Source organism: Amblyomma americanum, chromosome 8 (assembly GCF_052857255.1).
Source record: "Amblyomma americanum isolate KBUSLIRL-KWMA chromosome 8, ASM5285725v1, whole genome shotgun sequence".
In the NCBI taxonomy this organism is placed as follows: Eukaryota; Metazoa; Arthropoda; class Arachnida; order Ixodida; family Ixodidae; genus Amblyomma; species Amblyomma americanum.
Genome location: NC_135504.1, coordinates 56,762,687 through 56,789,642, shown reverse-complemented (window position 1 = coordinate 56,789,642; position 26,956 = coordinate 56,762,687). Strand labels below are relative to the sequence as shown.

General features: G+C 49.2%; 1 protein-coding gene across 2 annotated transcripts; it reads right to left on the bottom strand.

The window, feature by feature from the left end:
• Positions 1–161: 161 nt before the first annotated feature.
• LOC144100354 (uncharacterized) lies at positions 162–24,443 on the bottom strand. Of its 2 annotated transcripts, XM_077633330.1 has the most exons (4): positions 8,951–9,049; positions 7,792–7,897; positions 7,428–7,497; positions 4,433–4,590 (listed from the first exon to the last, which is right to left on the bottom strand). In XM_077633330.1, exons 1-4 carry the CDS (start codon positions 8,985–8,987, stop codon positions 4,585–4,587), a joined length of 219 nt encoding a protein of 72 aa, XP_077489456.1. In that variant the 5' UTR covers positions 8,988–9,049; the 3' UTR covers positions 4,433–4,584. The 2 variants fall into 2 exon arrangements, 1 of the variants encoding a protein (XP_077489456.1); XR_013307622.1 differs by lacking the exons at positions 4,433–4,590; positions 7,428–7,497; positions 7,792–7,897; positions 8,951–9,049 and adding exons at positions 162–413; positions 24,365–24,443.
• Positions 24,444–26,956: the final 2,513 nt, after the last annotated feature.

Sequence of the window (26,956 nt, the reverse complement as noted above, 5' to 3'; positions counted from 1 at the left end):
GAAAGCATTAGCACGATGTTGCAGAAGCCGGAAGAAAAGCCACTAAAAAACGCGAACACTCGCTTTAACATGTCTTCAAGAGCAGGTGGGCACGACACCGCCAAAAGACAGCAATTGCTGCTCTTAACACAAGTCGCGCTGTTCAAGTAACTAACCTGCAACATCAAGCAGCGTTAGTGCATCATCCCAGGTGCGATGTTGTGCCCGAAGTGTGCGCTTGCTGGGTGGTTCTTATACTGCGCGCCAACCGCCTCGAACGCTGGTGTTGTAGATCCGGGTTGCCAGACGAAAGGGTAGGTTTCTTCCGGAAGCGGTGCGTTTCGACTGGAATTCGGCGAAGTCAGTAGCAGGTACGGTGACGGGAGGTGGCCTGGGTGAAGGAGCCATGAACAGACCGTCCAGGTGAGAGTCGCCTGCAACATCAAGCAGGGTGAGTGCGTCATCCCAGGTACGATGTCGTGCCCCAAGTCAAGAGCACTGCTGGTTTCGCCTAGCCACAACAGATAGGCGCGAGTCATTTTGTGAACCACCTTGGGCATACCGCCCCCCTAATACAGCATATGTTTGAGGCCGGCTCATATTCCACCGTGGCCACGTGGAATACAAGCCAGGTGGCCGTGTATGAGTGTTGACCTTATTGACGGAAGGAGAGCAACCCAGCGGCATCGTGTGCTCCTGAACTTGTACATGTAGTGCTCCTGAAACTTTATCGTGCGAGCTAATGGACGCTATGTGTTTGAGCTCTTAATGTTTATTTTGCATTGTCCGTGATGTTGTTGACCTTACTTTTCGGTAAATCACACGGCCAATGCTTTTTTGAGAGTGTAATAATGCCGCGCAACTGTTAAAAGCAAATGCCGCGCAAAAAGGCAGAAATAGTTGAGAAATACAACCAAAGCAAAATAAAAAGGAAAGAAGGAAGTGAAGTTCAAGTTCCAAGAAAAACTTGCGCGCACTAATAAAGGCAAGCAGGAACTTGGTGGCAGAGTGTAGTAGAGACAAAATAGACTGACGCAAGAGGCAGCCATGTTGTATTAGTTAAATTTGGCGCACATTTCAAATGCCCGCATAAAATACATGCACAAATTTCGTTGTCCATAAAGAGCAAGCAATAGGCTCAATATTATTGAAAACTGTTGCATAACAATCACGAAATAGAAGACAACTTTTTACTGGGGAAATTTGGATATTTAGCTTAGTTTTTCCACAACATGACATGAAAGACCAGCATATATTTAAGCACATTTTTTTGGACATTTACCTCGGTTGTCTAAAAATATGAAACAGAAAACAGGAACTGCCCCCAAAACTTTCCCGACTAACTAAAGACTAAAGCGCTGCAACAAACTCTGCGAAAATTGCACCCCATTTAGACTGCGCTGCAATGGTCCTATGGACGCTGGCACTGGTGAACCCTTTTGCAGCATACCCTTTCCAGTTCTTCGAAATTAGGCAGGGATTCATTAGCCTGCGTTTAAGCCCAGCCATGTATCCACAATGGAAGGCAGTACACCTGTACAGACTATGGCCCTTACCTTCTGAAACGATTCCCGTTATTTTTTTAATTGCTTTTTTGGAGGGAAAGGAAATGGCGCGGTATCTGTCTCATATATCGTTGGACACCTGAACCGCGCCGTAAGGAAAGGGATAAAGGAGGGACTGAAAGAAGAAAGGAAGAAGAGGTGCCGTAGTGGAGGGCTGCGCAATAATTTCGACCACCTGGGGATCTTTAACGTGCGCTGACATCGCACAGCACTCGGGCGCCTTATCGTTTTCCCCCCATAAAAACGCAGCCGCCGCGGTCGGGTTCGAACCCGGAAACTCCGGGTCAGTAGTCGAGTGCCCTAACCACTGAGTCACCGCGGCGGGTCGATTGCCGTTATTGGTTCGCTTTCTGGCACATTCTAGGGCTTGAAATAAAACATTGGACTTTCGCATCATCTCTGCTCGCCTACAACAAAATAGACCATCGATCGCGTCTTGAGCGCTGCACTGGACAACTGCATTGATTTCCACAGTGTATTCCAATTTTTTGTCTCCGCTCTCGGCTGCAGTTCTCGGGAATTGGCGTGCAGTAAAGGGGCTGGAGGGTGGACTTCCTTCGGGTTTTCGCCATCCCGTGGACAAGAGAGCGTGTGTGATGCTGCTGCGCGGGACAAAATGTGCGCTTAATTCACGTGAAATGGGGCTTTGTCATGGCAGCGAGAGTCTGCTAATGTTGGCACAATTTGCCCAGAGCCGCGCACTCAATAGAAGTGAACTGTGGGACTGAATTGTGCAACTGTGACTAAGAAGACAAATATTCAACACAATTCGTGCTGCACAGGGCGATGAAATAAATAAAAAATGCTGGAGGACTCCAATGCTCCGCTTACGAGTTGACGCGATTTCTCGCTTCGTCTGATGATGCGACTCTTAAACACTTTTTTTCAGAACAATCTTTTATTAGAACGACAATAAAACTGGTAGTTAGCCGCCGCGGTGGCTGAGAGGTTACGGCACTCGGCTGCTGGCCCGTAAGACGCGGGTTCGATGCCGGTCGCGGCGGTAGAATTTCGATGGAGGCGAAATTATAGAGGCCCGGTTACTGGGCGATGTGAGTGCACGTTAAGCAATCCCTGGTGATAGAAATTCCCGAAACCCTTCACTACGGCGTCGCTCATGGAGTGAGTCGCTTTGGGAAGTTGAACCCCATCAAACCAAACTAAACCAACCAAATCTGGTAGTTAGCAAGATCAGCATACATTGGCTTTCCATTCTGAGGAGTTTGACACCTTTGAATGCATTTTTAAGTGTTTTACATAAATAATTGATCAATTAAACCCGCTTTATTTTCTTAATTAGAATGACCAAGCACTGCCTTTTCATTCTGAGCACTTTGACACCTTTGAGCTTTCCTTTTTGTGTTTTAATTATCTGATTAATCTATTAATTACAATGATTTCATTAACTCGTCATCGCATATCACCAACCAATGACTCATCAGTCACTGGAACTGCTGAGAGTAACAGCGCTGAGACAAGGGACATACTGCTGTTATTCCCAGGAGTATGTACCAACTAGCTCAACGCTCCGTTTTACTGGAATCACCTAAACCTCAAGTTACCATGATACGATTTTTTTACGCATTACCCGATTATTTCCGACTCGCGGTGCTGACTACGGCTACGCCGACGGCTTTTCGACCGAACGAGCTGTATACGCTGTCGGGTAAAAATTGGTAAGCCAACGCCTGGACTATTTATTCTGTGCCGAGGTATCTTTGTAGCACATCAAGGATTTCTTTCTGGCAGCGAATAAGCTTTACAGCACTTAAAGACTTCATCATATCGCCGATGTTTTTTTGCAAAGTGTTCACGGCATAGCTGCCCTCCGCTGGCTGCACTGCCACGCCATGGTTGCGAGTAAATGCTCAGATGCTTCTCCCACTTGTCTGAGCGCCTGCTTTGTTTGGTCCTAGTGGCCAAGGGTGACTGAGGCCTGCTGGGCCGAGCAGAACGCAGGCTGCTGGCGTAGGAATAGCTTATGCACTGACGATTTTATGCATTGAATTTTCGATAAGTGGAAGTATTAAGGCGAAAGCGTTTAATGGCTCATGCTCGCGTCCGCCCGTCCGTCCATTATGTTCTTGCGCCCATTGCCTCCGAGATTAAGCGCGGGCTATCCTGATCTCGGAGGCCAAGTTGCGCCACTTGTAGTTCAATGCGCATGCGCGAGGTAACGCCACCGGTGCGCGCGCTGCGTCTGGGACTTGCAGCTGTCAACGGAGTCGGGTGTCGCGCAACATGCCTCCTTGCGCAACGCGTATGTAGCAAGAATGGTGTACTTAATTTACATCTTAACTACACACCACTGACACAAGCAGCAACCACTCGCTAAAGGCTTTCGCCGCACCGCACTTTAGGTCAACAAAGTGCCCCCTTGAATTTTTTTTGATCCCTTTCGTGTTCGATATATCCAGGTTCGACTATTAACTCAAACAAAGAAACAAGGCAGACAAAGACACTGTGCTTCGGTAGAAAGGATCAAGTGGTTGAAGTACAGGAGGAAGAGAACGTTCGCTTTCGTTCTCCCGTAAGCACTGTGCTGTGTATCGAAATAAATATTTTTCTTTTTCAATTTGTTACTATCCGGTTCTCTCATCGTGCGGCGCCGGTGACAGCACAACACCGCCTTTCTTTCCCACTCTCGGATTCGTCTCCCCTCTCTGCCGCAACCTGTTCAAAAAGTCCCACTGAATCGAATGACATTAGTTTTCTGAATCCACCATCCTGACATTTTGTTCCAGGTAACAGCAACGTGTAGGTATCATCGAAAATTCTAAAGCTCACATTGGATCATCGTTGAGACCTCCGTAATGAGCTGCTCGCCCTCAACAGTTGCCTGACTTTCCAAAAACATAACAGTGGGCATAATGTTAGCCGAATGAACATAATTTATTACGTCGGTCGAAAATGATGTCAAAGCTTTTCTTGCTCGTGATGCGCAAGGTAACCGCAGCAGCCATCTTGAGATATCTTGATGAAACCAGGAGGTAGCAGAGTGGCGGATCATGCAGTGCGAACTAGGAAACGGCGTCCCCTCCTAAGCCTGTAAATATTGGAGGAAATGAGGGCAGGATTAACCAAAGCCTTCGTGAAGTCAAATGGTAAGGTAAGGACAACGCAGCGAGCTATGGAAAAAACTGGTAGCCGTTATACATGAAGATACGGGAAGAAGGCAGAGTGGGTCAGCGAACAAGGGCGAGTTAATGAGATAGTCAAAATCAAGAGTAAGAAATGGCGTTAGACAAGGCATGCAGTGCGAAGGCAAAATAATCAATCGTGCTTAACGGTAACGGACTCGATTCCCAAAGAAGGCAAGAGTAGCAGGGGCCGGCAGAATGTTACGTGGGTGCACAAGATTAAGAAGTTGTGTGGATACGGTAGCTGCAGTTGGCAAAGGCCCTTGTTAATTGGAGCGACGTGGCAAAGGCCTTTGCCCAGCAATGGGCGTAGTCAGGCTGATGATGAGAGATGTAACAGGTGCTGGTGCAAGTAGCACAAGTATCAAATCAGCACGAGTGCTGCAACGTGTCGTCTCCAAACAACGATAGAAAAGAGTGACGCAACAGATGCACCAAAAAAACTGCGGGATGTACACTATAGGCATCGACTAGTCGGCGGAGGCAGGGTGTGTGTGTTGCGTTGTGTTGGGTTTAATGGCACATAAGCAGCTAAGGCTATCATGCGCCAGGCTCAAGGTATATGAACACTTTTCTGTAGGTGGGAGGAAACATGGTTGTGTAGAGGACTTAAATTGCTATTTCGTTCTGGTAGTAATAGGAGAAAGAAGAAATTTTAAAAATGGCTAAAAATAAACGCTTTCAAGAAGGTCAGATAACCTCAGTAGCCATCCTTGGCTGGGCAAGGATCCTGAGGCTCCCATCTATTCAAATAACCACCTCAGCCCTCTTCTCATGGAATGAGAAAATGGCTGAAATGCATCACATTTTAAAGCAAAGCTGTGGATCAAAGTTTACAGTTTCTGAAGAACATCTGCTTCTTTTAAAAAGCTAAAAACGGAAGATATGTTAACAATGGCATTTTCGCCTAAAAGCAGAGCTGGGTGTAAAGGAATGTATTCATTATAAAACTTCGTAAACTGCTTATTTCTTAGTTTTTCGAGTTTTGCACAAGAGATTAAAATGTGGTTTATTGTTAGTTCGTCTTCACATCTTTCACAACGAGGTTTGTCTTGTTTCGTTAGTAAGAAACTATGTGTAATGTGTGTATGTCCAATGCGGAGACGACATAAAATTACTTCAATAAATCGTTCCTGGTGCCTACAGGTCTTCCATTCACCCAGGACAGGTTTTACAAAGTGCAGCTTGTTGTTAACCTCGCTGTCCCAAAAAGCCTGCCATTTTTCTCTCAATTTATTCTGGACTAACTTGATGCAATCCTTATGCGGTATGTTTATTGGTTTTATTTTTGCGTTAAGGGCAGGTGCGGCGCTTGCATCCGCCCTCTCATTTCCGCTGATGCCCACGTGACTGGGAACCTAGAAAACTTTATTTTATGTCCTTGTGAATCAGCTCGTATTACATTATGTATTATGTTTCCTGTGAAGGGTCCGGTTGCATTTCTGGGGTTTATTGCCGTAATTACGCTGAAGGAGTCACTGTAGATAACACTGTTCTGTATGTTTTTCTTCAATATTTGTTCTACAGCTAGAGCAATGGCGTAGCATTCTGCTGTAATGATTGAAGAGCACTGAGGCAGCCTGACTACCTTTTCCCATTTCCCTTGCACTATCGCGCTCCCTAAGTAGAGTGCTGTCTTAGATCCATCTGTGTAGAAATCTGTGCAATTCTTGTATTTTTCACTTACTCCAAGAAACTCTTGCTGTATATATTCCAGTGGGGTATGTCTTTTTTGAATGTGTGTCAGTGCAAAATGGCATACAACAGGAAACAGGTACCAAGGTGGCAACCTATCGGGTCTCTGGGCAACATCAGGAAGTGCATCTAGTATGTTTATTTCTTGGCATATTTCTTCAAAGTGGAGGAGCAATGGTTTTACAGCTTGAGGTTTGTTGGTGAACAATGTTCTGGATGGGCATTTTGTAACTATGATGTAACAAAGATGTTTCGGTAGCGACCTTATTTTCAGTACGTATGCACAGGTAAGCATTGTTCTCCTGTTGGTGAGGGTCGGTTCATTTGCTTCTAGTTGTGCGGATACGGTAGCTGCAGTTGGCAAAGGCCCTTGTTAATTGGAGCGACGTGGCAGAGGCCTTTAACAAGCAATGGGCGTAGTCAGGCTGATGATCAGAGATGTAACAGCTGCTGGTGCAAGTAGCACAAGTATCACATCAGCACGATTGCTGCAAAGTGTCGTCTCCAAACAACGACAGAAAAGTGACGCAGCAGCTGCACCAAAAAAAAAACTGCGGGATGTACACTATAGGCATCGACCAGTCGGCGGAGGCAGGGTGTGTCCTGCCATCAAAGGGTAATGGGTAACGGTTGCGAATATGATACAGGTAACATTGGCCAGTTGCCCATGGCTAAGCTGGCTGAGTTGGCATCACTGAGCTGGCATCAGTGAAGGCTCCGCATTACTTGTGCACACCTTGAGGAAACCAGCAATAAGGCAAGAGTGACTAAACGAACAGAGGTTACGCAAAACTGCGCTTCCAACAGCCGAAGCATAAACGAGGCCCGCGACAAACTTCTTAGGACTTCATCCCTCCTTGGAATCAACCCCATTATAAGCACGCAGGTTGCGAAAGCAGCACACAAATAAAAGCTGGTAAGCCTAGGTGGGCAGCCATTTGTAAGCTCGTACTGAGATCTATCAGCTCATACCACCTACGAATTACAAAAAGTGCAAAGACAGATCCTAAAAATCAAAATTTGAAGAGTAAAGAATTAGCGTTCTTACCTGAACAATTCCTTCAGTACTGTTCCTTGCGGACGACTCCGTTTGCACAGTCCTTATTCCGCTGATCCGGCTGCGGTTGCAATTTGAGAAAAAAACAGTATGCCACCGTAAGCACATTCCTGCGTTTATAAAAGAAACTTAGTGCCCTCGCCTACAGTACAGCACCACTACAGACTCATGGAAGCCGTCATTGCGAACACGGCATGGCGATATCATGCCAAAAGGTGCAAGGGTATCAACCACGCCATCATGACAATCTCTCGATGCCACTGGCTGTTCTGGCATATGTCGATCATTTTTTAGGCGAACAGAGTACATAGTCGGCAGTGGGAATAGTAGGTGATTCCACTGAAGAATCGCTTACCCATCATCGATGCTAGTGTTCTGGTTACTAGAGAAAGCCTGTATGCCAGTCATGACGCCCACCCTCCATGGACTCTGGCTGCAGCGGGCAGGCGAGCTGGAGTACCCTGCCGCAGGAGACAGCGTCATAGTCACGACCTGAAGCGGCTTCTCGACTGAGATAGTTGTTTCAGCCTGTCCGCTCATTGGCTTGACAGCAACAGTACGGGAGAGGGGCCAAAGTGACGTGCCGCCTCAATTCGCGCACCCTTCCGCATTGTCCCCAAGCAGGATTCGCCACTCTTTTGAAGCCCAGAAACCACTCTTCCGTTCCCTGCCTAAGATTTCCCTGCACGCTCAGTTCCCCATCCTGCATCTTCGTCCAGACGATGGCTTGTCCCTAAGAACTAGAATTTCCCCGCAAGAGCGGAGTTAGGTGGCCCCCAGAGCAGTGTTAATTATCGTGGCTTGCCGTGACCAAGCAGAAGAAGCGTCCAGCTTTGCTGTACCTGGCCACGGAGTCGCTTGTCGGCGCGGCAAGTCCCGCAGTTTACCGCCGCGCTCGTTAAAGGATCTTCGTGTACAAACAAGGGATGTTGGGCCTTGGGGGGAAATACCTTAAAAAAACGAAGCAGCGCATGACTGATCAGTAACAAAGGAACTAAAATTCAACTAAGACGAATAAAAGTACAAAAATATTAAAAACAACCATAAACACTGGCTCAGTAATCGCCCCACAAAATAAAAGCAGGGGTCCGAACAGGAGATTACTGGCCTAAAATCCCTAAAAAGTGCTAAAAGTTGCAAGAGGTGTCGAGGGAAAAGCCTACAGGTCACCAGCTGCGCGAAGCGACTAAGCATGATGTTGCTTCCCACGAGTCCTAGCAGAGACCCATCCAAGGACGGCCTTTGTAAGACCAAGGACCCCACCAACCATGGCGGTGTCCCTGCAGAGCATTTATTGGGCCCCGAAAGCCATCCCCCAAAACTTGACAGTCTCACCCGGGAAATGAAGGCGGAGCTTCTCATACTTTGCTGCCTTGTAGGCACGCATGCTTTTTAGGATACAGACATTGGTATCCCAGGTGACGGCAATGTCTACTACGTGAACAACCCCGCCCTTCCGAAAAATCATGTCAGGGCGCAGTCGGGAGCCACTGGAGGTGTGAATGGTTACTCACGTTGAATAATCGCAGTGGGGTCATTTTCCAAGATCATCCTGGCGTCATTCTTTGCTATCAAGTTATGGCGCTCGGTGCGATGCAGAGAAATGGATTGCACACCTGCAAAATATGGTATACACTTTCAGGAGCGCCCCCGCAGCGCCGGTAGAGACGATCGTCAGGATTTTCTGAATGGTTGGACAAAGTTTTGGTTGGGTAAAGGCTGGTACGCAACAGCAGTGCCTTTATCTTATCGCCATTTTTCTTCAGATTTGAGTTGCAGAAAAGTGGTCTTTGAAGGCAATCTGATATTTGTTAGAATATTTTGCCGCCAGCTTCTTCCACCAACGAACTGAACCCTTCTTGATAGCTAGCGTGAGTTCTTTGCGAGATGCGATCCCTTCAGGAACTCCAAACTGCTGAGCAATTCGATTGAAGCAAGTTTGAAAGACATGTTCGAAAAGAATATCTACGAAGTCGTCTCCTAGGCGAATGAGATGACCTAGGGCGTTAAGCTAAACTGCTTGAGCAACACGCTGCAATTGCCGGAGGCCGAGTCCACCACATCTCGGCGGCAACCACAAGTGGGTGTTTGGAAAGCTGCGTGGTAGATGCAGGGCTTTTTTCACTATACCGCCCAGCAATTTGTCGAGGCTTCCAGCCTCACTTCGGAGGTTCAATGTGTTAGATGCCGTATACAGAAGAGCTGGGACCTCCAGCTGACGGAACCAATGAAGCTTCTGAAAAGGCTTCAAAGTGGCAGTGCTTATGGGGCGGACCAGGGAGCGTGCCTTAGCAGTTTGCACTTCTGGTAGTTTTGCGAGGTGGATTCCTAACCCAAAGTACTTGATCGGCGTGCCTTAACCCACAGATTGCACCTGTGCACAGCCAAAGGAAACCGGCGGCAACTAGTACCTGCAGCTTTTGGCGCAATGATCGTAGCGCCAACTAAAGTATTGAGATATACATGGGTTGAGGCGCAACCCCGCATTCTGGAGATATTCTTCAGTCTCCCGAAGCTGAGATTGGAGACCCTCGAATGTGTCCGACTTCAAAACCATGTCGTCGGAAAATGCTAGGGCACTCATAGATGCACCTCGAAGGCGCACCCCAAGCCACGAGGAATTCAACTGCTGAAGCAGGGGGTCCAGAACACAGTTGAAGGGAAAAGGGGATAATGGATCCCCTAGCTTGATGCCTCTCCGAAGAGGAACTCTTATGTTGCCGGTCGTACCGTCAGGCAAAAATGTATTGGTCCTAAACTTATACATGTCACGGATGAACGAATGCCGCGAATATTTGCGGTGTTTGTTCTTTTTTTTCTTCTAAAAGACGTGTTTTTCTGATGGGATGGCTCCGCACGCACGTGGTACGAAAACTACGAGTCGTCCCTTACGACATGGCAGCAATTCAAGAGAGAACTATTGAAGGTATTCACCAGTGTCGTGAGGAAAGAAAGAGCCGAACGACTCCTCGAGTCCAGCTTCCGAATGAGCCTGTCCGCGGTTACGTCGGGGAGATGAAGCGCCTATTTTGCCGCGCCGATCCCGAGATGACCGAGGAAAAGAAAGTTCAGTTTTTAATGCGCGGCGCAAAAGAACAACTTTAGCAAGCCTCGTCCGCCAGCCGCCAAAAACAGTCGAGGAATTCATGCAAGAAGCCTGCACGATTGAAAATGACAACCCCGACCACGACGCAAACTGCATGCAAAACGATGGCGCCACCCAGAAAAGCTTCGACCACACGCCACACCCGCGAATCGCATACGGGACGAAGCCGTGACCCGACACCGAGAGCGACATGCAATGCAACAGCCAGGACCTCCGCCTTAGAAGTGGCTATCGACGGCCGGAAAGTTACCGCTCTAGTCTACACAGGAGCCAATTACTCAGTGATGAATGGAACATTCGCTGCGCATCTGAGAAAAGTCACAACGGCTTGGGACGGCCCACAAATTCTCACCGCAGGGGGCCACCTCATTACGCCATCAGGACGATGCACATCGCGAGTGACAGTCAAAGGACATACCTATCGTGCGACCTTTGTTGTGCTACCGCAATGCTCCCGCTAAGTGATCTTGGGTATGGATTTCCTTAATGAGCACAAGGCGATCACCGACCTGCGATCCAAGCTGATCACGGTTTCGACGGACGAAGCCATCGCTTCGATGAAAACTGGGGAAAATCACGTTGCCCTGAGTGTCCTGGAGGAAGAAGTGAGCGTCCCACCCCGATCAAGCGTTATCGTGACCGTAGGCGCCACGAAAGCCATTAACGCTGAAGCCATCATCGAGGGCAACATGCAGTTGCTCCTAGACCGAGGAATGAGCATCGCAAGAGGCATCGCACATTTGCGCAATGGGCAGGCCGAAGTACTGCTGACTTACTTCAGCGAAGAATACGGACACATTAACAGAGGAACGACGATTGCTTTCTTCGACGAAATATCCGACGTACGAGACTCCTTCGCCCTCTCCGACCCCTCCGCAGAAGATTCGCTTGACCAAGAGAATTCGCCCACTTTCGACATCAACCCAGCCCTGCACCGGAACAGACAAGACCAGATCCGCAATCTGCTTCAAAGCAACAGTGACTGTTTTTCGACATCGCCGAAGCTGCGACAGACGCCAATTGCCAAGCATCGCATTATAACGGACCAACACGTCCGACCTCTCCGTCAAAGCCCCTACCGTGTGTCACCGCGAGAACGACAAGCCATCCGGGACCAAGTCGAAGAAATGCTTTGCCACGACGTCATCCAGCCTTCAAACAGCCCATCGGCGGCACCGGTTGTTCTAGTGAGAAAGAAAGACGGCGCACTTAGATTCTGCGTGGATTACCGCCGCTTGAACAACATAATTAAGAAGGACGTCTACCCCCTCCCCCGCATCGACGACACACTGGGCCGCCTCTGCAACGCCAAATATTTGTCATCGATGGACCTCAGGAGCGGTTACTGGCAAATTGAGGTCGACGAAAGAGATCGCGAGAAGACAGCATTCATCACTCCGGATGGGCTGTTGGAGTTCAAGGTGATGCCATTTGGTCTGTTCCGCACCAGCGACGTTTCAGCGAGTAATGGATACAGTGCTGGCAGGCCTGAAGTGGCAAATTTGTCTGGTATATTTAGATGGTGTCATTTTCTTCGCCTCGAACTTTGAAGAGCACCTCAAAAGACTTCGAAAAGTACTGGACGCCATCAAGTCGTCTGGCCTAACCTTAAAAGCAGAGAAATGCCACTTTGCCTACGAAGAGCTGCTGTTTCTAGGCCACATCGTTAGCAAGGAGGGAGTACGCCCAGACCCGCAAAAAACAGCATTTATTGAACAGTTTCCACCGCCAGCCGATAAGAAAGCAGTGCGCAGATTTCACGGACTGTGCGCATATTACCGACGATTTGTGAAAAACTTTTCGCGCATCGCTGAGCCGCTGACCCAACTGACGAAGGCAGACGTGCCGTTCAAATGGGAAGCGCCGCAAGCAGAAGCCTTCAAGGAACTTCAGCGTCGTTTACAGTCCCCACCGATCCTTGCGCATTTTATTGAAAACGCCGATACTGAAGTTCATACCGATGCAAGCAGCGTGGGACGAGGCGCCGTCCTCGTTCAAAAAGTGACAAGCTGGAGAAAGTCATCGTATACGCTAGCCGTTCCCTTTCCAAATCCGAGGCTAACTATTCGACAACTGAGAAGGAGTTCCTTGCCATCATCTGGGCGACGTCGAAATTCCGCCCCTACCTCTACGGACGACTGTTCAAGGTGGTCAGCGACCACCACGCACTCTGCTGGCTTGCCAATTTGAAGGACCTCTCTGGCCGACTCGCTCGATGGAGTCTGCGTCTCCAGGAATTTCACGTCACCGTCGTTTACAAGTCCGGACGCAAGCACTCTGACGCCGATTGCCTCTCACGAGCCCCTGTAGATACACCGTCGCCGGACGACGATGAGGACGCCTTCCTGGGACCCATCAGCCCCAGCTCTTTTGCTCTGCAGCAACGCTCGGTCCCCGACCTAAAAGGCCTTATCGAGTACCTGGAAGGCAAGGTTCCTGTACCGCCCCCCCCCCCCCCCCGCTTCATTCAAGCGAGGACTGTCTTCCTTCTGTGTGCAGAATGATCGAGGTCCTTGTGAAGAACTTTACAGCGAACAAAACAGCCTACCTCCTTTTTCTACCTGCTCGTCTCCGCGAAGAAGTTCTACAGGCTTCACACGACGAGCCGACAGATGGACATCTCGGGTTTACTCGCACCCTCCGCCGCATTGAAGACAAGTATTACTTCCCCCGACTGTCTGCCGATGTCGCACACTATGTGAAAACCTGCCGAGATTGTCCGCGACGAAAGACCCCTCCCACACGACCAGCAAGATTTCTGAACCCCATTGAACCTCCCTCAAGGCCCTTTCAGCAGATCGGCATGGACGTGCTTGGCCCTTTTCCAACGTCAACATCTGGAAATAAGTGGATCATCATAGCGACCGACTACCTGACCCGCTACGCCGAGGCGAAAGCCCTACCGAACGGAACAGCAGCATAAGTCGCTAAATTTTTCGTGGAGTGCATTCTTCTTCGACACGGTGCCCCCGATGTGCTCATCACGGACAGAGGAACAGTATTCACTGCGGAACTGACGCAACATTCTGCGTTACAGCCAAACCAGCCACCGGAGGACAACTGCATACCATCCGCAGGCCAACTGACTGACCGAGCGCCTGAACAAAACCATCGCCGATATGCTCGCCATGTATGTCGATGCCGAACACAAAACGCGGGATGTCATGGTGCGTCGACTTCGCCTACAACACAGCAGTGCAGGAAACTACCCCGATGACGCCTTTTAGGCTAGTCCATGGCAGGGAGGCCACGACCAGGCTAGACGCCTACCTTCAACGCGCAGAACAAGCTTGAAGGCTTGCGCGATTACGGATCAAAGGTCAGCAGCGGTCCGACGCCAGACGCTACAACCTACGAATACGCAACGCGGAATACAAGCCAGGAGACCAAGACTGGGTGTGGACGCCCATTCGCCGCTGTGGTTTGAGTGAAAAGCTTTTGCGCCACTATTTCGGCCCGTACAAAGTTCTTCGTCGGCTAGGTGAACTGGATTATGAAGTCATCCCTGACGCAATGACAGCATCCCAGCGACGCCGCGTACGACCAGAAGTTGTCCATGTAGTCTGTCTGAAGCCGTATTATGCGCGCTAAAAGCCACTGCATTTCCATGCTCTATTTTCGCAAGATCCGTTTTTTTTTCTCTTGCTAGTCGCATTATTTGTTTTACTGCATCGGGTCGATGCTTCTTTGAGAGGGAAGTAATGCCGCGAATATTTGCAGTGTTCTTTTTTCAAATCTGCCGCCACACCAATTTATTAATTTGTTTGCGACGGAAGACGCGACTAGATTTATCTCGAGTGATCGCAGCCAGGCACAGTTGATTCTACGTTGTTCCGGAAAGTTCGCTATCATCTTTAAATTGAGCACGGCCGACAGCGGCGGGCATTCTGTTCGACGACTGCCTAGCACGCTTGTCGCTTCGCCTCCGCCAAGTGATTCAGTTCATTTCGGGTGCAAGTCAGCCCAATAAACAGTTTTCTTTTAGAAGACCCTTTCGGCCGTCTTCATCACTGCTTCGACTGCCGTCACCACTACGTGACACGATATAAACCGCGGGGGGGACGTTTCTCACTTCCAGGGCCGCAAACAAGGCATGGTGCGATACCGTGTCGAATGCTTTCTGGTGGTCCAAAGTGACGGCAAAGAGTGGACGGTGAAGTTTTTTCATGGTTCTCATGAGAGCTTGCAGGATGAGTAGATTAGAGGAAGCAGATTTGTCCTCCGAGAAGCCAGCTTGGAATTTGTGAGATTTATTCCCTACTGATAGCCTTGCAAGCACCATTTTCGCGAAGAGTCGATACAAAACAGGCGATATTGTGATCGGCCGGTAGTCGCTCGGCGGTGCCGGTTTTGCACACTTTCGGATAAATACTGTTCGCCAAACATTGAAATCATAAGGAACAGCACCGAAAGCCTACCAATTGTTAAAGACGAGTACCAGAACCTCGGCTGGCACCTTTCTCAGTTCAGTCACCGAGACCTCTTCGGGGCCAGAGGCTGATGTAGTAGGAAAAAGTCGTAAGGCCTTGGCTACCTCATCCAGTGAAAAGTCTGATGATGTTCAACGACAATGCCAGTAGCATGCCCCCGCGGGTCCACTATCAGGTAACACACTCGGTAGAGGTTGTAAAGTCTTGAGTAGCAGTGTTCAGCAATTCTCGAAGTATGAAGTTGTACTTGCTGGATCCACGAATATAATCAATGGCATCTTCAGTTCTGGTTCGAAAATTTTGGGAAAGAGTCTGCAGCAGAGGGTGAATGTCACGATACAAAATGTCCAGCCTGGCCAACTCCCGCATTTCCTGATCCGACCAGCGTCTTCTTGTCGTTGGGACATATTGGCGACGACCAGGCCCCGTGCTGGCCTCGTTCGGACCAAGTGATGCAGTTGGATGAGAGTCGTGTTGCTCAGGGTACACTTGACTTAGTGGAGTAAACAGGCCCTAGCTGGAAGTAAGCTCGTACTGAACGCGAGAAGCATGGTTTACAGAAGCTGGCTGACTTGCATCAGAAGAGGCACGCACATTAGCATTTGAGGATACAGTCGAAGTATAATGACACACGATGGAGCAGTATGAATGGGTAAATCTATGCCCAATGAATCTGGTGCGGTCCTAGGCATCGGCTCTAAGTCTAATGCGGCAGTATTAGGGCCGTCAACTGGCGGCTCAGAACCAGGATGGAGCGGGTCTACTGAAGCAGCAGACGCTGAGGCCCCTACATCAGCACTAGAACTTGGGTGATTGGAACCAGCAGTAGCACCCAACTGGTGGGAACCCTTAGGTTTATTCATCAAAGGGCACTTGGAGCAATGAGAGGAGGCCTGCTGTGAGCACCTCCAATCTTTTCCACAAAAGACAACGCCACAATAGCTAAACGTTGTGGATGAAGTAATAGGCCTCTAGTTTCAGCCGTGATGTGACCGTTGTGTTGCAAATATGATATACATGAGCCGCGGCCTGAGACCCAGTCTTTGGACCGATAATGAAGTCCGTACATATGTGGCCATGACCTAGCAGTGACCACCACAATCACCCGCACACACCACCAAAAAAAAACAATACGACTTGTATTAATGATTGACCTAATGAGTGATGAAAATGCTAACCCTAATGCAGGGCTGGGAATTAAATTAAAAAATAAAACTTCGCTGTGAATAAGACTATTGACCAGCAATAACCCAATGACCACCAAACCAGTAACACTAACGCAGAGGAGAGAAAAAAAAGCGCTACCACCACTTTGCGGTCGCCAGCACTAATGAGTCTAGCACACTATTAATGCAATCCTCTATGCAAAAATCAACCAGGGCTCCTGTACAAAACGAGCCGAAGCAACTAACCAGAGGAAGGGCTCGACGTTGTGTGGGGACTACACCCGAGCGATACAGAAGTAACACAATCGAAGTGTAGCCTATGTCTGCTCGGGTGAAACCCGCGATGCATAAGCAGCTAGACAACACAACACGACCCGAAGTCTGTCTAGGCAGTAGCCACTAAAAACACACTAAGCACACCAAAAAAGGAAAACACAACTTCGGTGTTTTCCAAAGTAGATACGAAGCAAACTATCTATGCACATGCTGCAAGAAATCCAATGATCAGTGAATACGGGAAAGAAAAAAAAGACGTAATACACACAACTCGCAAAACCTTGTCTGCCGGGTCAGTCACCCAAACAAAATAAAGGACTACCACCTAACGCTCGCGAAACACCAGAGAGCTGACACCAGGTCAGCAATCCAATGGGGCGAACCGTCTGCCCCGGTTTCACGGAGGCGCCATTTTAGACCCGTCGGTCACGGCGCGCGACGATCCCGAAACAGTCCACGGGCGAAGCCCCTTCCCACCGATGTGGAGCGCTCCTTCGACCAATTTGTGGACGAGCGATCCCTTAGCAACTCAAGCTGCCCTTCCTCCGCAAAGCAGAGGGCACCGTTTTTGAAACTTCTAAAACCCTTCGGGACCACGACGAACCCATCTGGAAAACTGCGTGAAAAACCAGAGGTAGCCAAAGGTCTAATATAAGTGTAGGCTGTGCCTGTACTCTTTAAGAGACGTGCTCTGGGCACAGTGAAACCCGACACACAAGATGAACCACTTAGAGACGAGTACCAGGTGGATAAGTCAATAAAATGTAGCTGCTCACCAACCCTGCTGCCCAGATAAGAAAGATTGGCTGCGCTGGTGCGCAACGCCCCTACTGTTTTAGAGACGACTCTGGGCACAGTGCAGCCCGACACTAAAAACGAACTGTCACCAGTGATCTGTTGAAGAGCACTGTTCAAGGTACAGCGAACCAGACACCAAGAAAGACTTGCTGTGCTGACGCACATCGTCCCTGCTGTTTAAGGGCACAGTGCAGCCCGTCACCAATTTGTAAGGCCGAAGCACCTACTGCAATTTAGAGCAAACTGCAACAACTTGCTCAAGGTCACAGTGCACAAACACGAAAATTGGTAAGCTGCGCTGCTGCGCTGATGTGTCGGGTCCCCTTCGGCTGCTTGCCGGATGCCCGGAGAATTGCACGAGTACAAAATTTTCGCCCCATTAAGGCCTTTTACACAAGCCTTTTATGTGGCGCACGCTAAATTAAGTAGTCAATCGTGCGCCACGGTCCGCATTTAGCTCTCCCCAAGCAGAGCACACAGTCCACCTGAGGCCAGGGATCCCCACGAGGAGGTACCGGACATCGATCCCCTTCCCCAATCGATGTGAACCGATGCATACACCCCTCCCGCCACTGCCGTCTTCGTTGCTATTGAAACAGACAACTATAGTCGTCTGCTGAGCAGAGCACGAACCCAAGCGGAGTGGTCTCGGCGGGCTTATTGGCGTCCTCGGCCAGACACCCATCAGCGCTGGCTGCGTACGTTGGGCTATGCTGTGCTATCACTGTTTGCAGATGAGCATCAGAATTGTATGCGTGATGTATACAACGGATTTCAAAATACCTCCATCGAGAAAGAGCAAGGACCAAAAAAGAAGCCAAGTATCAAACTGAAGCATAAAATACTGTAACAAATAGGCAGCACATTAGGGCTGGCGTTCGTATCGGAACGTTTGCGTTTTTTTTTTGTGTGGTGAACATTAGTCTTAGGCATAATGTAGTCTGCTGAGCCGGCTTTATGAACGCGGCCAGCCGCAATAAGTGGGCGAGAAAACCAGCATGTCTTCAGCGATCAAACTCCCGCCTATCTGGGTTAGACAATATTCTTGTCTGAAAACTCTAGTGGGACACAAGGCTAACGAATAAAGGAGCAGACGCACCTCAGAGAAGGAGTTAATTGAATTGATATGGGAGAGGCCTTTGCCCTCCAGTGGGTGTAGCCAGGCTGACGATGTTGGGTGGCATTTTTGCACTGGAACTAAGCGGTCGTTCTGCTACGTACACGTGGTTCTGTTTATCGCGCCTGTGTTGTTCCTTTGCAAAAAAGACAGGAACGCGGGCGATGCATGGTCGCCGACGAAAATCGCTTACCGCTTATCGTTGTGAATTCCTCGGTGGACATTGATACCGAGTAAACGACCAACACACGCATCCATGCCCCCTAGTCAGGCTTCGTGCTGCTGCGGGAAGACTAGCTGCACGACGCAGTTGACTGCGACAACTGCAGGGTCATGGCGAAGACCTGAAACAGACTTTTTGATCAAGAGACTGCAGTCCGATGAAACTCAAGAACGAAGCAGCTTTTCCACGTTAGAGGACCCCCTTGCAGATGTGCGTTGCAGGCAACGTTCTGGCTGCTGTGCTGCGAGGTTGGCGCATGGCGACACCTCCTTGCTCCTACCTATACCCTTTTCTCGCAGCGATGTCGCGAGACTTCTGGCTACAAAATTCTGGAAGACGCTACGTTCTTTGCGGTTTGATCCACAGCGTCAATATAGACCCGTCTTCGTATCTACCCCCATTGAGACTTCCGCATGCCACGCAATTTAGATAAACGTGATCGCAATTGCCTGCACCGAATTCGCCTGGACGTTGCCTTCACTAAACGTCATCTATAAAAGTGGTGCATCAAGCAGCCCTCTGTACGCATATGTGGTGCGCCCGAGGGTCGACCACACTTGATCCGCCACTGCCAAATCTTTAACAACCATTGCAAGGCACTGCGAAGTACTTTAGGAATCGGACAGGACTCCCGTACCGGTAATGAATGATGATAGTGGTAACACAGACCGGGTGCCCATAACTGAGCATGCAGCACGAGGCAGTGACCGATCAGCCAGTCACTTCTGGTTTGAGAACCAGCGAGATGGGCACACCGGTAAGCAGGGAACCCCCGTTTATGTTCAGAGTAGAGCGACAGAAACCAAATGTCTGTCTGCAACGGCCTGTGCATCAGACGTCAAGCAGCAAAAGATAGACGCGGACATCTTCGCCACAGAAGACATTTTCACTGCGGGTACGTGTGAACAAGAACCGGAAGTTTCAAACCACGTGCACTCCAGTTGCCCGTAAAAAACTTTCCGGTTACATTTTCTGGCAGAACAAAGTGGAAATGCGTTCACGAGTGTTCATGCGCCATTGTTTTGAGGGGCCGGTAAAATAGGAGAAGCACGGTTTCCACAATATGCACAAAACGACACTACTGGACGCTGACTAATGCGAGAGACATCAGCTACCCAAAGTTAGATCCGGACTCCAGCACGACGAGCGGAAAGCGAGCATGAGAGAACTTTACAGTGAGGTTGGCGACCCTAGCAAACGAAGCAAAGGCGCGACGACGTTCATTAAAGAGCCGGAAACTATACTCTTTAGCCCAACATGGTCTTTCAGCAGATGGCCTCATGGCCACAAACGGGCACATGACCACAAACGGGCACATGACCACAAACGGGCTTCTACCGCACAAATCGGATTTAGTGTCTCTTGACGGCGGAACTTATCTCTGATCCGACATGGCAACGGTTTGGCCAAAGACCTTTTTGCCAGTCATCTCATCCAGTTTCCGCTAACAACTTTAGCAGGCACGGCTGGACTAACAGCACAGATGAAAGCCCGCAGGATATCCTGCAGATCTTTGTTGCAGCTGTCACGTCACTATTCTCTATTGTTGTATGGAGTCGACATTTTGCAGCAATCGTGATGGTGTGATACTTGTACGCTTTTTCACTGGCGCCTATTACTCTGTCATCGTGGTTTTAAGCCTGACTGCGCCAATGCTGGGCAAATGCCTCTCGAATGTCTCTAATTAACCCTGTCGTTCTTAATGTCATCCGCCCACCTAACCTTCTGCCGCCCCTGCTACGCTTCCTTTCCCTTGGAATCCAGTCTGTTGCCCTTAATGACCATCGATTACCTTGCCTTCGCGTTAAATGCTCTATCCAAGCCCATTACTTCCTCTTGATTTCGACTACGATGTCAGTAACCCTGGTTTATCCTAGAACACCCACTAGCCTATTCCTATCTTTTAACGTTAAACCTATCATTTTCCTTCCGTAGCTAGTTGCGCTGCCCATCTGACCCGTTCTCGTTAGCCCCACGTTTCTGTCCCATAGGTATGTAGCGGAGAACACAGGTGTTGTGTTCTTTTCTCTTGAGGGATAATGGTATGCTGCCATTCATGATCTGGGAGAACTTGCCGAATGCTCTCCACCCCATTATTATTCTTGCATTTATTTCAATCTGGGCTTCTGGCTTTGTGATCACTACCCGTCCTAAGTAGGCGCAGTCCCTTAGCACTCCCAGCGCCTCGCTACCAGTTGAGACCAGCTGTCTGCTGCTGTTCCCTTGCGAGGCTTGAACATTACCTTGGTTGTCCGCATATTAATTTTAAGAGCCACCGTTCTGCTCTAGCTGCCGAAATTATTGATCCTGTTTTGCAGCTAATCTCCTGAATGACTTAGGAAGGCGAAGTTATCAGCGAAATGCTGATTACTAAAGTATCCACTATTAACTCTTATCGCCACCTGTTCCCAATCCAGGCCTCAAAATACTCCTGAAAACTGGTGATGAATAGGATTAGGGAGATCATGTCTCCCTGCGCGACAGCCAGTCTTTTTGGAATTTTATTGCTGGCTTTAGGGAGTACTATGGTAGCTGTGCATCCTCTATACATATCGTCCAATAATTTTAGTTAATGCTCTTCTACATCCAGAGGCCGCTATGCCTGCATGACTGCTGAAATTTCGACGGAATCGAATGGCTTCCCGTAATCTATATAGGCTGCATAGAGGGCATAATTATACTTTGTGCGTTTGTGTATCGCCTGATTGATAGCGTGAATATGATATATTGTAGAATATCCTTTACGGAAGCCTGCCTAATGATTTCGTTGATTGAAGATTAAGGTTGCCCTGACTATCAGTGGCTACTTTAGTAGATACCTTAAAAGCTGTTCGACATCTAGCTGTTCGAGTCCTTGACGTCTTCTTTCTAAGGAATCAAGATGATGTTGGTGTTCTTCCAAGATTCTGGAACACTCGAGGTCATTAGGGATTGCGTATACAAGGTGGCTAGTTGTTCTGGCACAATCTCCCCTTCGTCCTTCAACAGATATGCTGTTACCTGATCCTGACCGGCTGCTCTCCCTTTGCATTGCTCCGAAGGCTTTTTTTTACTGTGTCTGCCGTTACTGTCGGAATTTAGCATTGCTGTCTGATATTGCTAATCTGACTTACATCCCGAAAACTTTGTCTACTGTATACGTTCGTGTAGAACACTACGACTATTTTATCCATCTTATAAATATTACTGATGACATACTATCACGATAGACAGAAACGCGAATAACGCAGCGCCTGCAAGCTCCGCTGTTCGTATTCCTCTTGATCGCACTTCGACTCCAGTGATAAGAAAAACAGTACAGTAATCCGTGATACATTCCAGGGTGACTAACGTCTTTTTCGTACCACCGAGGTAAAAGCGCGATGAAATAGAATTCGTTTCTCTCGATGGAGATAGTATATCGGCTTTCGTCTTCAACGCTTTTAATCTACCTCCGCTCTTTAATGCATGCTTGATTGACTCATGATAAAGATTGAGAATAGTGACGGAACAGAGGTAACAGAACTGCGGTAAATTCTCTTGAAGTCGACCAGCCGGCGGAGGCTGGGTGGGCCCGGCCACTCGAGAGTAAAGTCCCAACACGATGAACACATCCTAAGCTTACGCTGGAGCTCGTCTGCGCATGCGCGAGCGTGGGGCAGATATCTGCATGACGGATATCGGCGCCTGCGCGCGGGCGCTCCTGTCGGAAGCGGGTTTTGGTTTTTGAAAAATTGGAGGACCGCGTAGCGCTTGGTGCTTTTCTTTATGGCTTGAACCTCTTTCAGGTTTCCGCAATGTTTTTTTTAGAAACCTTTCAGCTTCCTAACCTCTTGTGCTCATGGCTTTCCATTCATTCTGTCGGCTAGGGAGGGGGGAAGTGATGGTTGCAAGAAAACTTTATTTAAGTTACCTTCCCTGAACTGTTGCAAGTTGCACATCAAAAAAAGTGACGTGATCTATCCATGCTAGACATCGGCGCCAGATCACGGCGCATCAGACTCCAAAGACAAATTCCAAAAATCACTATTTGAAGATTGCGATCAGAGATCTTACCTAAACAAAGTCTTCAATACTGCTCGCTCCGGGAGACTCCACTATGGTATCGTTTACCGGTCTGTGCCTCTGATCTGTGGGCGAGAAAACCAGCATGGTACAGCACACTCCCGCGTTTATGAGCAACGCAGTGTCCTTGCCTATATTTACTACAGCAAAGCTACAGACGCATAGAAGTCGTCGTTACGTTCACGTTCTGGCTATGTTATGCCAACGGCTGCAAGGCCCTCAGCCAATGTAGCCGCCGCGGTGGCTCAGTGGTTATGGCGCTAGGCTGCTGACCCGAAAAACACGGGTTCAATGCCGGGCGCGGTGGCCAAATATCGATATAGGCGAAATTCTAGAGGCCCGTGCAGTGTGCGATACCAATGCATGCACGTTAAAGAACCGCAGGTGGTTGAAATGTTCGGAGCACACTATTACGGCGTCCCTCATATCTTATGTCGATTTGGGACGCTAAGCCCAAATCGCAGCCGCAGCCTAGTGGTTTGGTCGCCCGCGTCGGCTTGCAAACTGGCGACCGGTTTTTTCAGAGGACGCCGTCCCGGGGAGGCTCCGTAAATCCCGCTGCACCGTTCAGGGACATGCTGAGTTCCAAACTCAGACAGAAAAAGGTGGCGCGATATGCGTTTATGTGTTTTGCTAGTGTTTGTCTCAGTAGCGTTTGTTATGTGTTAACCCCTCTCAAGGGGGACGGCCATGTGAAATATGGCGGGTAGAACCACATGAACTAAAGCCGCGCCGCCCTTACGCAAGCAGAATCAATATAACGCTATACTATGCGGTGTACAGATACCGCTAACAGCCTTAGCGGGCACGGCCGGACTGACAGCACAGGTGAAAGCCAGCGCGTTGGATCCTGATAACGCGTCTGCCGAAGGAAGCAGTCTAGGCACAACACCGACAGGATGCAGGGGCAGCCGCACAAGTGAGCAGGATCTTTCTGCACTCAACCATCACACACACAATGTGTATGCTGAAAATAGATGACAACCTGTTGTTGCGGCACCAGCGATACAGTTTAGCATAAAGCCACCTTAGCAAATGACTAGCTGGAGCTCCATTGCACCAGGAGGTCGTGGATCTGGCAACGCGCAGCGAACAGATGTTCCTAAACGTAGTTCGAAACATGGCTTATGTCCCGGAGAGATGAATAATAGGACAAAACAAATCGAAAAGGTCTCAGTAAGCAGAAACTTGCACGTTATACCAGGCACCTGTCAGCGCATGCTGCGTATATTACGCTACGTATAGGGCTTACAATCACTGCTGGCAAATCCGCAAGAATGGCATGCGCGATGTGTACAATCGCTTTCCAAAATTTGGGTATCAGGAAACAGCAAGCGCAAGACAAAAATAAATAACAATCCAAATCATAAAGTAATGCAACAAATAAGCCGCAAATTAGGGCGCACTCGTATCAGAACAGTAGCGGTTTTAGTGAACATTAGCGTTAGAAGTCATTTAGTGCTTGCCCAGCTTTGTAAATGCAGCCAGTAAAAATGTGTGGGCGATAATACCACCATGTCTTCAGCAGCCACACCGCCGCCCATCTAGGAAAGACGATATTTCCCCTCAACAACACTCGAACCATGATTCTTCGCTCCTCGGTCCGCAAGTAGCCCGTTATCCAGTGGAGACGACTGGTAGCAAAGGGATGCTTCTAGCTTTAATCACACAGTCAAGAATTATGCGCACTCGAACAGCAACGAAAGCGCCTATACCCGCTCGCAGTGTCAGAAACACGAAAGTCTCGGCACACCCAGGTTCGGCTTACCTGAGCGCGTCCGCAGCAGCCGGCCTGAAGACGCCCGTTGCTTCCAGCACAAAATGCACACCGTTCGCCCCTCGCAATACGTTTAAGCACCGCGCAGCGACGCCCCCTTCTGTCCAGTACCCGGTGATGTCGCCGGTCGTCTCTGTATCACCGACCCGCCGCCGCGCCATCTAGCAATATCTCTTGCAAGGTCACCCATCATCCAGATAAGCGTCCGCTCCGGGGACCAGAAACCAGCAATTCTTGTGCCGCTGACAATTTAGCAATCACGGTACTCATGACCGCGGCTCTTTTAGGTGAAAGCCGACACACTGCAGTCGGATAAAACCCACTACGTCGCTTTTCCACCGCCGAAAAAATAGCACCCCCCTCCGACTTTTTTTCCAACCTTTTTTTAAGTTTATAGTGTTCAAAAGAACTTTCTTCGAAATTTTTCAAAACAAAAAAAGAAGCGTACGAGTGGAGGTTGTTTTTTCCGCACCGGCAAAGCTAGCAAGATTCCGTATGCGCGTCAAGAATCTTTCGCGGGCGCTGTGTTCAGTGTCAGATCTTGCAGGACCGCCCGTACCTCGCCTTGACGACGTTCGAGTCGGGGGGCGGGTTAGCCCTGCTGGCGAACAGATAGTCTGCACACTGCAGTCGTGGTTCCGTGCTAATTTGTCTGTTCTGAAACCTTTTGAGAAGTTTGTTGGCGCAAAACTCTTCTAATGCACGAGCTTCGCTATCGCTTTCGTGGGCTCCGATTTTGAGTCTGTTTTGGCCGTGCCCAGTGCGGCCTGCAAGCGTATGTGTTGATTTAGCGTCCAATTCTGTTTTTACTATCTCAGGCGCCTGATCAATCTTAGACCCTTCCCACTGAGCAAGTATGCTGGGATCGAGGTCCGAAGCTGACTAACTTCCTTTAATATGTTTAGTCGCCTTGTGAAGGTCTGCGTAGAGCTACTTGATCAAGAGTCCTAGAGACGTCGCCTCTCTAAAGATACAGACAGACATTTTATTATGAGCGTTTTTCAACAGACAAATCACCTTGAAGAGCACACACTAGGTCAGTTGCAAACACCATACAGTAACAAAATAAATCGCTGGAAATGAAATTCACAACGAAAATGCGAAAACAAACATCCAACGAAAGCAAAAAACACAGCATTAAAAGTGGCAAATGAAGGCAGCATGTGCGTGTTATCAAACGTCGAATTATAGGTAACCTGCAAACGAGTTATTGGCAGAATAGCATGCTTGTCAGGATAAAATTTGTCGAAGAATTTGGCGGTTTTTCTATGAAAGCACATAAGCCCAGCAAATCGCAGTGACGTCAGTAACTGGTCACCGTCAACGGAACCGCGCACTTGCACCTTTCTAGAAACTCGTCACGCACGAGTCGCCTGCAATGAGGATATGCATACTGAGTGCTGCTAAGAGAAAATCATAGTCATAGAAACGAGGGCGGCCATTATAACACAAACCATGAATGTGAGCTTGGGTGAACATTTCCAATTGTATTGCTATGGTTGCCAGAGACGTAATTTCAGGCTATACAGATGCGAACTGTGAGCGTGGTACCACGACAGGTGGTATTGCCTTGAAGGGGACTAAAGAAGTTTCTAAGTGAGGGTTGACTGATAGGGTAGGCTTACCTGTTAGCAAATATGTCATTTTTGGTGAAAATAATGTTTTCATAAGGAGGAAAATTGCGTAAAAACGAGGTGAACGTGGCGCCGCCTTTAGAAGTTTCGCGCAGCGGCGGCGATTTACGTATTCAAGTGCGAAGAGCGGTGCACATAAGAATATCTGAAAGACTTGTCAAACCGCACGGTGGAGCTCAAGTCGGGCCATGCATCGTTAGGAAGCAGGGGTACGCCGCAGGGATCGGTCTTGTGCCCCTGTGAGGTGCACAAATGATCCTCGGAGGATTTGTAAACGCGGTCCGTCGACAGTGGTGCGTCGGAGAGCGGAGCGCTGCGCGTGCCAGCCCAGCGTTGCGCCTGTGCGCGTGCGAAGGGCGTGTGCGAGGCGACGGCAACAAAGAGCGTGGCGAGCACGACGAGCGGAGACCTGACGTGTCAGAAAACCGAAATGTAAAAGAACACAGCGCAACAGAGACCGGATTATTCAAGCGTGGAGGTGGCAGCTGTGGGACGTTGGGACCGTGCTGGCGCTAATAACCTTGGATCACCGACGCAAGCATCCTGCGTTCCTTGCAAGCGTGGAGGTGGCAGCCGATGGACTGAGGGTCCGTGCTGCCTAAATGCACTCCTGGATAGCCTGCTTTAAGCCGCTGGCGTTTCGGGCCGCCGTCGACGGGGTCTGCCTACAGTTCTCCTGCCGCTGCCAAGTTCTTCGGACTGTTGTCTGAAGACCACCGGCGTCTTCCTGCAGTTTTCACCGCTCATAATACCACCTGGCTCCCATCCGCCACTTCCTTCGACATATCGGCAGCGACACGTCGCAGTTCATCAACCAGCGTTCCATTTCGGAAAGTCGGGGACGCGCTACAGACCGCGACAGCCCCTTCCTTTTCAATACCGTGATGCATGGCTACGCTCCCTGGGATGCTGGACCGCATACAGGGAGTCAGACACATATTGTACGCAG

What these genes read in the sequence shown, in the direction of transcription:
- LOC144100354 (XM_077633330.1), bottom strand. Translation starts at nt 8,987, where the DNA reads ATGATCTTGGAAAATGACCCCACTGCGATTATTCAAC. An exon ending in CCCCACTGCGATTATTCAAC is followed by an intron (nt 7,898 to 8,950) that starts GTGAGTAACCAT and finishes CTCCTGCGGCAG; the next exon opens with GGTACTCCAGCTCGCCTGCC. An exon ending in AACACTAGCATCGATGATGG is followed by an intron (nt 7,498 to 7,791) that starts GTAAGCGATTCT and finishes TTGCAACCGCAG; the next exon opens with CCGGATCAGCGGAATAAGGA.